Source organism: Perognathus longimembris, chromosome 10 (assembly GCF_023159225.1).
Source record: "Perognathus longimembris pacificus isolate PPM17 chromosome 10, ASM2315922v1, whole genome shotgun sequence".
NCBI lineage: Eukaryota > Metazoa > Chordata > Mammalia > Rodentia > Heteromyidae > Perognathus > Perognathus longimembris.
In genome coordinates, this window is record NC_063170.1 from 10,313,735 (window position 1) to 10,325,087 (window position 11,353).

The 11,353-nt window shown below is 51.5% G+C and overlaps 1 protein-coding gene across 1 annotated transcript in view; it reads left to right on the forward strand.

Annotated features, from left to right (window-relative positions):
• LOC125357881 (zinc finger X-linked protein ZXDB-like) overlaps nucleotides 1–2,118 on the forward strand; it is an 8,268-nt gene extending 6,150 nt beyond the window's left edge. The window contains exon 3 of the mRNA XM_048354739.1: nucleotides 592–2,118. Within this exon, the coding sequence (XP_048210696.1) occupies nucleotides 592–613 (22 nt within the window). The 3' untranslated portion in view covers nucleotides 614–2,118. The remainder of the gene's footprint in view (nucleotides 1–591) is intronic.
• Nucleotides 2,119–11,353: the final 9,235 nt, after the last annotated feature.

The following is an 11,353-nucleotide window of genomic DNA, read 5'->3' on the forward strand; positions in this document are numbered from 1 at the left end:
CCTCATCTAATCCTGAATTCACTCTGGGAATAATGCTGTTTTATTTAGGAGGGAAAGAAAATACATTTAGAAAAATCGGGGGGTTTCCTCTCTATGAGCCAAATCTGGTTTGCCATTCAAACTTTTCCTGGCTGCTTTGCCATGCTGGACAGCTGATCAATAAAGGCAAGTCCAGCCGGCTTTGCTACAGGTTTCACCAGTCAGCACTTACAAAACCTTTGTCATTTTCTAAAAATAAAAAAGCTAAAAGTTATTGTAGAAGAAGGGGCTTTTTTTTGTCCCCTACACAATGTGTCTTTTGTGAGGTTAATGCCATTCTGGGCTCTCGATAGCCCTGGACAATGGGAACTCGCCAGGAGCTTTCGAAGACTCTGGCTTTTTTCTTTCTTGCTTTTTTTTTTTTTTTTTTAAGGGAAGGATGAAACATTCCTACAGTCCAGATACAACCTCTACTTTGATTAAATAAATATTTATCTTTATTATAGCCATTGTATATTTCTACCTCCAGTTTGTCCAGTTTCTGATTATTATTTTAAATTTCTCATTGGCAACAGTTAATCTTTTCTCTCTCTCTCTTTTTCCCCCTTTCAGTCCAAAGTGCAGGTCAGTGTAAAATGTAGCTGACTGAAGGAAGACTGGTAAATTCTGAATTTTTCCATAATGCATCAGGTAAGGAAAATTGTTCAGACCTTCAGGAACATCTGTGCTTTGTATTTATCTGTCTTCACCGATCTTCATAAAGCTGTTTATTTTTTTCAAAGATGTAGCAGAATTAAATTGTTCCTTGTAGATCTTGGAAAGTCACTTAAATACTATGTGTTTATTTTCTTTTAAAATGTAAACAGTAGTAGAAGTGAACTTGTGCCTTGTTTTTTATATAAAAATGACTTGGAGAAAGTCAATATCTCCATGGATATAAACTATTTGGGGGAAAATTCTAGATATAAATGTATTTTATGTTGCAATATAGGAAATGTCAGCTTAATCTGGTAAATACTTATGCTAATTTTACTGAGTGAATTCGTTATAAGGAGGAGAGGTACCAAGCGTGTATGATTGAATAATACTTAGATGATAATCCAGCATCTTTATGGATTATTCTATGCACAAAATTGGAAGGGAAAAAAACATCCAAGAAATTCAGATTCTGAATCCTTCATTTAACTAACAAGGGGGTAGAAAATTTTAGACAACCCTTTATAAAATATTTACATTGAGGAGGGAAAGTAGAACATAGGGTGAATATTGTATTGATGTATGCCTTTCTCTTCCTGGATATTACATATATGCATCTATAATATGTAATGAATGGATGGATATATAAAAACCACAAAGATATATGCATAAAGGGGTACATAAATACATTTGAATGACTCAGATGTCTTTGCATCTGTGTGGGTGTGTGAATATATATGTGCACACACACACACACACAAGGTGCACAGAAACGCAGGTACCTAACCAGGGCTACAGCAGGGCTCTCTCGCTGGGGGGTTGTTTCCAGATGGCTTTGAAGCCACTTCTGTAAATATGACATAGCAATGTTGGTTTAATGATGCACATGTGGAGGGTGAATTTGAGGATGAATCTGTTTCTTTCCCCCCCACCCCCCCGCAATTTTTAGAATAGGAGGTTGCAATGTGAGCAGCTCTCATTCATTTGGTCCAGGGATTTAGAGGTGCAATGGGCCAGTCTTCAGAAAGAAGGGGAAATAAAGGAGTTATTAGGAGATGGCACTTGGAAAGAGCCTAGATCTGGGCCCTAGAATTTTTGTTTTTATCTTCAGGGAGATTGGGGACAGAGAAACAAAAAGAGTGGGGAGGGAAGGGAGAGGGGGAAAAAAAAAGAACACCCCCCTTCCCCCTGCGAGGAGACAGGGAAGGTTGAAAGGACGCCTCTCCGCACCACTCCAGCGCTTAGATCTAAGAGAAGGGTTGTGGGCGAGGAATGTTCTGGCCCCTTTTTGAATGCGTATTGTTATTCTAAGTCTATTGTATGTACGTGTTGCTGTCATTTCATTTGCCACGACAACATATGGATCCCATAAATACAGACATGCTGAAGTGCATCTTGCTGGGTAGTTAACACGATCCAAACATCCCTCCTCGATCCGCCAACTCTGGCTCTTTCCTTGAGCTCTCCCCGGGCAGCGCGCTCTGAGCCAACCTGCCCCGGTGCCCTCCCCTCCGTCCCCTCCCCTCCCCTCCCCAGGACCCTGCCTGCCCCCCCCCCTCACCCCCCACCCCAGGTCTCCAACGAAATCCAAGGTGCTTAGCCGAGGAGGAGGCCAGCCGTGCGGCGCGCGGTGAGAGGCGCTGCGGCCGGCGGCCCAGCCTCGGAGCGCCCGGGGAGGGAAGGGTTAAGTCGCCCAAGCGCAGGGAAGGGGCTGTGTTCATCTCGCAGAGAGGTGCAGCCACCGGCTGCTGTGATTTAGGGGTCAAGTCCGAGATCACCTTTCTCCTGCCTCTGGAAATGGCAGAAGATGAGGTGGGGAGGGGGTGGGGGGGATGGGGGGGGGAGCGGCTGCAGCCAGGCGCAGCACGTGGCGCTTCTCCCAGCCCCCCGGCCCACCTCTTGAACCCCAGACAAATGGGACAGTTCCCTCCTCTCTCAGAGGTGTGTGTGCGCGCGGGTTTCCTGAGCATCCGAAGGACTCCATCCACGGCTCTAGCCCATGGTTGTACCACGGTGCCTGGAGGAGACTGTTCCACCAAACCGCAAAGTTTGGTTTCCAAGAATCGAGTCGGGAACACAGAGCAGCTGAGTGGAGGTTAAAAAAAAAAAAAGAAAAAGAATGAATGCCCCCTGTTTAAAAAAAAAAAAACAACAAAACAAAAAACAAAACGAGGATGCCCTAACAAGATGAGAGATGCTGAATATGGCTGCCAGCCCCTCCTCGTGCCCCTCCTCAGCGGAGGTACACAGTGGCGCCAATTCCGTGCAGCTTTTGGCGTAGTGCCTACAACTCTTGGTGGAGGAGTTTTCTTTTCCCCTAACTCCAGCAGCCCAGAGAATGCTTTTGTCAAAATATTTCTTCACGCCTTAAAAGATAACCAAAAAAAAAAAATCACATTCAGATTTGTTTCTGAAGTGTTTGACGAGAAAAGAGCAAATATCTGAAGTCTTCTTTTGGTGGTTGCTGTGGGGGGAGGGGCTGTATGGGGGGGGCAGAGTTGTGGCTCTCAGTACCCCAGTAACATCAGGGGTGCCAGTTGGGTTCTTGGTACCCACACAAAGGGCTTTAGGTGAGATTCGGCTTGCCAGGTCCACCTCTATGAGGCTAGATAGAACCAGGATAGCTCTTCTGGAAACATACTCCAAGGTGGGGGAGAGAGAAGAACTGGTTTGACATGACCGAGAGAAGGGGGAACTAGACCTCAGGAGGACCCCCCAGACAGGTGGGGGGCAAAGAGAGGCTAGCAAGAGTAAAGTAAGGCTCTGCTCTGCTCTGCCTAGAGGTTCCTTCCAACCACTGGGGTGACCCGGTGAATCAGCCCCCCAACAAGAGCCTGGGCTTTCAGGGCCAAGAGCAGACCTGCTGCTGGTCCAGAAGGCAGCTGAGGTCTGTCTGCCTTCCCAGCCCTGCTGCCCCTAACCCTGCCTCAGCCTCTAAACCACAGCAGTCCAACCCAAGGGGCCACTGGGATCTAGAAAGGCTTCACCCCTGGGGCGAGGGGGAGGGAGGAACAAACCTTCTTCTTCTTCTTCATTTTCTTTTGAACTCCTGATTCAAAAGAGATCATAACCTAGTCTTGAGTGTCATTCCCAGTACATGAATCGTGGGTATGCTTCATTCTTTCTTTTCTTTTTTCTTCTCTCCTCTCCTCTCTCTCTCCCTCCCTCCCTCTCTCTCTCTCTCTCTCTCTCTCTCTCACTCCCCTATTTCTCAGAAGTGACACTTTTAAAGAATTAGCCCCAAAATGCGAAGGAGTGCAGGAGGGGGGGCATCTCTGGAGGAGGTCTTGGTGATAAAGCTCATCCTTCATTTCCAATGCCGTTGTGAAAGTGCAGGGCAATTAGTGAGTTCCAGGGTTTGAATTCGATTCCCAGTTTCCTCTATACTTTTTGCAATGGAAATCTGAAATCCAGCCTGGGGAACTGTAGGTGTCCCAGTGAGCGCGTGGCTCTCCCGGTGACTGCCAAGCGCTGGCTTCTCTTTGGTGACCTGGTACTAGGAAGTTTGCAACCACATCTAAAGCCTGGGGCGGGCGAAGAAGAGAAAGCACTAACCTCATCGAAACGCGACAAAGTGAACAACTGGAGAGCAGAAACCCTGGTCAGGCTATGTTCGCTTTACAGATTTCCAGGACATCACTTGGGGGAAATGATGGAGGCTTCTTCCTGCCTAAGGGGGGTGGGCAGAGAAGGGAGGAGCCCTAAAAGAGCTGGGGACCCTTGGAGGTGCACTAGTCTGCGAGAGGGCAACTAAGACCTGACTCCTAGTTTCACACAGCACACCAGGGCCGGCCTGGGGACACAGTGCCCGTCGTGGCACTTGCACTGCTGACACGCGTGTGCATTGCACTGTCAGAGGGGTGCGTGCCTGAACATTCCCCCGTGCATTTCTTGCAGGCATGGCTTGTTTAATAGCTAGAGAATTGCTTCAGCCCCCTCCCCTTCCTTTTGGCTGAGAAATAGAAAAAGGCATCTATATCGTGTGCATGCTCTGCAGAAACATATGCATCTTTTTTTTTCCTTGAGAAATACCTAGCGCCATAATATTTCTGATTTAAGGGGTGAAGGAAACCTTTGAAGTGAAGGAAACCAGTGGGAGACGAACTAGCTTTTCCTGAGTGTGTGTGTGTATGTGTGTGTGTGTGTGTGTGTGTGTGTGTGTGTGTCCTCAAAGCCAGTAATGGGATTTAAAATGAGAGGCTCCCAGTTTTCAGCTTCCCCTCCCAACCTATGTCGCTTTCTTTGCCCAGAAAACCTCTGCCATAAGTGACTGCACGTCTAAGGAAAGGGTTTAAAGAAAAACGGGGTTCGGAGCGCATCAACTTTCTCCCCTCCCCCCGTCTCTCTCTGTTTCTCTGTCTCTGTCTCTCTCTCTCTATGAAGTTTTTTTTATTATTATTCCAAGGACAATTTAAGCAACAAACGACATCGAACAGTTATTTCCAAAGCAAAAGCAAATTTCCAATTCGTTTGTTCCCTGTTCTTAGAACTAGAGAAAAAGGCGAATCCAATGTTGCGGCGGGGCGCAGAAGGCACGAAATTTGGAGCCGGTGTTTGGTGGAGGCTGGCGGGTGGAGGTTAGCGCGAGGCACCGCGGTTGCAAGGAGTGGGGTGGGAGCTAGGCCTGGGGTAGACAGGAAAGGGGGGGGTCCCCCAGCTGGGCGGCCTAGGGGCCACAGCCTGGGTGAAGGCTGCGGGCAGGGCCCTGGCCCCCAGTGGGCTGGGGCGCGCCGTCAGCGCCCCGGAGCTCCGCGGGGCAGCGGGGACCTTCGACGCCACTTTCCTGGGGCCTGGGTAGGGTCGGCCCTTTTTCCGTCTGCTCTCCGCGCCCCCTCCCCCGTCCCGTGAATTGGGCATTGCAAACAAACAAGCACATGGCGGGGTGCCTTCGCCTGCCTTCCCCACTCGTAGTCCCCAAGAAGGGTGACCTCTCGAATCCCGACGGTTTCCGGGAGGCGCTGAGCTCGCGCCTCGTGTCGGACACACCCCACCCCAGGTCGGGACATCTGCTTCCCGCTCGGGCTCCCCACGAGGACCCTAGGGCTCTCCGGCCCCCGGAGACCCGGGCTGGGGCGCCGGGGCCCGCGCGGAGCCGCTGCCGGGGACCCTGGCGTCCCTAGCAGGTGCGCGCCCCGCACGGTCCCGGGCCAGCCAGGGCGGAGCCACCGGGTCACCCCCGGCTCCCTGGCAGGGGCGGGGAGGGGGGCAGAGAAACCACCAGGCCGGAGATCGGGGCCCTGGCAGGCGCACGGGGGAGCGAGGGCTTGGCCGCGGCCGCGCCCCGGGCCCCAGGCCCGCGCCTTCCTCCCCCTGGCCGCTGACTCGCCCGTCGCGGCCCTGGGCGGGTCGGCTGCTTTTCAGCCACCTTCGCCTGGGGGCTTCTTTGGGGCCACGGCGCGCGTCTCAGCCCTGCCCCGCGGGGCGCGGATGTGGGAGTACCCAGAAGGGAGCCCAGACCCGGTGCTGGACGCCCCCCGGGGCGAGTCCCTCCCAGCCCCGGCCGGGGGCCGCAGGGCGGTTCTGCAAGCCTCGGCCTCCAGAACGGAGCTGGGGTGGAGGATGGAGAACCCCGGGGCCCTGCTCGCCCCGGGGGCCGCCCAGAACCCTCACTGGCCACGGAGGTTGGGAGTGAATGTTTAGGTTAGCAGCAGGCCGACTAGGGGGGCCGCCTGCGAATGCAGGTTTGCGTCTGCAGGGCGCTCCGTGCTTCTGCTTTGGGGGGGAAGAAAAGGGAAAGCGGACGATCCGCGCCGACCCTCTTCCCGCGGCGTGAAGAATTGCTCATAAGGACACTTGGATGCCAAAGGTTAAACTTACGGTCTTCTGGGAAGGGCTTCTTGCCAACTGGAAGGGTGATGGGTGCCCTCTGCCACAGGCCCTAGGCCACCTCACCCGTCCCCCATCCCCACCCCCAGGCCATCCATGGACTAAGGGACTGCGCCTGTCAGCCACCGGAGCCCCTCCAGGAAGTCCTGCTTCCTAGTCACCCCTGTAGCTATGTGTGTCTCCATTTGCCCGGGGGGCTCTGCTCCTTGGGTTCCAACTAGTTCCCCTGTAGAAGTGGGGTGAGTCTACTTCCCCATCAGAGGCCCGGCTACTGCCGGTGCCCTGTTGGGGAGATAACATCTTCCTTCATCTCTCTGCTCTGGACATTTGGCTGCCGACACGCCGCCGCCCCCCCCCCCCTCCCCAAAGCTTGGCACAGGGAATAAAACAAAGCTAATACCTCCAACTCAGTGCCCAGCCTTGGCCTGGGGTGCAGGGAGCCACTCACTGGCTGTAAGGGGGCAGGGGTAGGCAGGCCAGGGGTTAGGCGAGATACTTCCCCTAATCAATAACAATGGGGGGTGTCTCTCTGGGAGAGATCCCGCTGTCCCCAGGGGAGCCTGGGCCTAGTGAGACCTCTTCTCCCTCTCTCGGGCCTCCTCACCAGTGATGGCTCCATTAGCACACCTGGAAGGATTTTCTAGCAGATCAGTTTGTGCTGAGCCAGTCAAGCTGCCCGATTCTCTTCCTCTCCCTGAAGGCCTCACATTTGCTGAGCACCAATAACAAACACCAGATGTGTAATAGGGTTCAGTCCTCCCAGAGGCCCTAGAAGACTGGCAGAGCTTTAGTCCCATCATGTATAAGAGCAACATCACACTCAGAGAAGTCAAGTTATTCCCTTAAGGTTGCACAGCTTTAAGGCCGTTCAGTTAGAAGCGGCAGTCAAGCTTTAAACCCCTTGCCTCTCTCATCAAGGTCAAGAAGAACCACAGGACCCAGGGGAAGAGAAAAGACAGGGGCAAAGCAGCTGGGCTGAGGGAAAGGAAAGAACGTTATTCTGGGAAGTGTCTCTGGTTTCAGGGCTGAGATTCCAAGGTGGGAGACAAGTCACTCGCATGCATGGAGGGTGTTCTGTAATTGGAAAAAAGATAGAAACTATGAACAAAACCCTCGGATGGCAGAGACATATTACAACTTGCTGAAAAGATTGCCCGCTAGACCCAGATTCACCATCCTGCACTGTTCTACGAACAGGATTTTTCTTCCTGGACCGTTTTGTTTTTCTTTGTAAATTTTCTTACTGTCTGAAGCTGAGACAAGTTCCTTATTTCTGTGAGTCAGCAGAGCTAACAGGAAGAGGTGATCAGGTGACTGACCACTCATGAAAAAATATTAGGAAATCCAGCAGACTGGGAATTTAAAAAGCTGTGAGATCCCAGAAGCAAGCCCTTTGGGCCCATGGCACACTGATGCTGGCTGTTGTGGGTCCTATGGTAGAGAAGGGGAATGCATGTGGTGGCAGGCCTACAGCCCCCTCCGAATGAAAAACCTGTCTGCTTTACCCAGACTGAGGTTTAGCTGTGTCAGTCTTCTGCCAATAAAGCCCTGGACCTCTGGGTGGTTCCGCAGAGTTTGACCACATGGGTTGGGCTCCCTACACTGAGTTCAGCTGGCTAATGGGAAGGGATACTGCACAAGTGTGTGTGTGTGTGTGTGTGTGTGTGTGTGTGTGTGTTGCTGGGCAGGCCAGGCCAGGCCCACACGGAGGGTTGCTGAAAGCCTTGTTAAGGAAGTACTTCTGACTAGGCAATCCAATTACATAATACTGCAAAAATAACTCTGGGCCGGGAGTCGTGTCAGAGTGACGCAGGTTGTTAACAGACAGCAGTATCAAATGTCTAGGATCCAACCCAAGGCTGAAAGTACACTTGTGTGCAACGAGTGGCACCCTACCTGCCCCCCCTCCCGCCCCCAGGGCCTGTCAAGAGAAGTTAATGGAGGCTGGAGTGGGGCAGAAGAAATAGTATTGATGCAACATGTCCTCCTCTGTTTTTTCTCTCAGGTGCAACGAAAGCCAACTGTTGGATTCAGTTATATTCTGCCAAGTTCTAAGTCCATCGACAAAGACACAAACATCTCAGCAAATGAGCTTCCAATTGTTCCCCACTACAAATTGATCGGAGAGGGCTGAGGAAAATGGATGAGGGCAAGAGAGAATCAGGAATAAGAGAAAAACAGAGAGGGGTTTCATGCTTTGGGCTGTTTTCCTCCAGGTGTGTGTCGAGGGGGGCAGAGACACTGGGGTTTGAACTCAGGACCTCACACTTGCTTGGTAGGTGTTCTGCCACTTGAGCCAGACCCTCACTCTTTTTTGTGCTATAGTTTGGTGGGATTTTTTTTTTCTGGTACTGGATCTTGAACTCAGGGCCTAGGCCTTGCTCAGCTGGCCCACTACCACTTGAGCCACACTTTCAGCCCAGTTTTGAGGGTTATTTGGAAGATAGAGTCAAAAGGACTTTTCTGCCCAGGCTGGCTTCAAGCTGGGATATACTCAAGATTACAGATGTGAGCCACCAGCACCTGGACAGCTGTAGTTGTTTTTGGGATAGAAGTTCTCATGTTGGGCCCAACCTGAATCATAATCCTCCTATTTGTAACTTTCAGGTAGCTGGGGTGATAGATACATATTATCATGCCCAGATGATTAGCTGAGATGAGGATCTCACTAACTCTTTGCCTGGGCTGGCCTTGAACCTCAGTCTTCATGATTTCCTGAGTAGTTAGGATTACAGATGTGAACCAGGACACCTGGCTTGTGTTTTGTTTTGTTTTGGCAGGAGTGACCCACTGATCTCACTTTGCCTGGCTCCACAGATCAGAAACCTGTGTCCTGAAAAAACAAACCCACAGTTGAATGTCCCACTTCTCACAGTCTTTGGACAAGTTTCTACGAGGACAGAAAATGATGATCGAATTAGAGGGTGTACATTTAATCCAAAATCATTCCAAGAATGACTTAACTGAGATACTTCATCATGAATGCACAGGCTCTATTTCCAGGAATTTGAACTTTCAACTTGTCAACTGGCATTTTGGATCTTAATGGGCTCCAAGCAAAAAGAAAGAAAGAAATTCACCGGAAGTCATTGAAACTCATTGTCTCCCCCGGCCCCCCCCCCACTTCTATCATTTTGTGAAGCCTTGGTTCCCCTTCTTGTGAACTATATCTGACTCCTTTATTAAATGCATAGTGAGTATTTTCTGGTTCTTAACATTGATAATGGCAGCAGCTGACCCTTCCATTCTGAATGGCAGCCTTAATCACTGTCCTTAAATCTAAGTCCCTATCACCCACCCCAATGCTCACAGCCTCTCACCTTAGCCTGATCGCCATCCCCACCTTTATTCTTAAAAAAAAAAAGAAAGAAAATCAAATAGCTTTCCCTCCTTGAGTCACAATCCTTGGCCTCTCTCTCTCTCTCTCTCTCTCTCTCTCTCTCTCTCTCTCTCTCTCTCTCTCTCTCTCCCCACACACACAGATTCCACTCAGAGCCCTCTCCTCCCAGCAGGGGCTGCCTTTATGGAGTCTATTTCCAGTCTGTTTACCTGGCAGGGACCACGTGACCACCCAGAAGGAAATGCTGACGTCATTTTCTCTCTCACTCACACACACACATCACACACACGTGTGTGCAGCCTGCTCCCAGCCATTCCCATATCCATCCTCCCACCTCCCCCAGCCTGCGCCCGCCCCTCCCCCAGCCCCCCTGCGCCGCCCCCCCCCCCCCCCCCCCCCCCCCGCGCTTCAGCCACTTATTTCTGTCTCCTGCCACACTTCCCTTTGTGTTCCTTTATCCTCCTGGGCTGCTCTCACACGCACTGTCCTGCCTCCACGGCCCTGTGCCCACGCTCACGCGCGCGTGCGCTCAGCCCAGGCACACACGTGCACACGCTCGCTTTGCAAGAGGAGCGCGGAGGAGACCCCTTTACCTTCTCCACACAGCCTTTCTTCCTCTTTCAGTCTCGGTCAGTGGCCATGGAGGCTTGGCTGCGTTTAAAAAAAAAAAACAACACAAACAAACCACATACTTCCTTTTTATTTTTCCTCTATAGATTTGAGATTTCTATATTAGAGAGAGAGATAGAGGAAGGGAGGGAGGGAGGGAGGGAGGGAGGGAGGGAAGGAAGGAAGGAAAGAAAGAAAGAGGAATCTGGAAAGCCCAGAAAATCTTCCAGGGCTAAGGGGGAGGAAGGTCGGCAAAGCAAAGGTTGCTAGGGCCAGTCCGCTAATCAATGAATTAAGTTCAGCCTTTTTTTTTTTTTTTTTTTTTTTTTTTTTTGCCAGTCCTGGGGCTTAGACTCAGGGCCTGAGCACTGTCCCTGGCTTCTTTTTGCTCAAGGCTAGCACTCTGCCACCTGAGCCACAGCGCCACTTCTGGCCATTTTCTGTATATGTGGTGCTGGGGAATTGAACCCAGGGCCTCATGTATAGGAGGCAAGCACTCTTGCCACTAGGCCATATCCCCAGCCCCTTAAGTTCAGCCTTTTCTGGTGCAGGCTGCAGGCCTGCATTTGCTTTACAGGCCAGAGGCATACCATTCCCAACCCCCCCCCCCCACACACACACATAGCCAGATTTAGGGGCCTCAGCAACTCTTGGCCTTGTGCAGAGGGGTGACATGCAACTCAGTCCTGTTTTTGTCGAGCGAGGGGTGAAGGAAACTTGGTGAGGAGGCCTCTCTGCCAGGGACCTTGAGCGCTGCAGGCATGAAAAGGGGCCTTGTGGGTTACTTAAGGTGCCTGGGTCAATGGATTATTGACAAGAGGTCCCTGGTCATGGGGCTCTGGTCCAGCTGCTCCCAGGGAGCTCCCTTGGTGCATGTGGGCACAAGGCCAAAGCTAGTAGTTT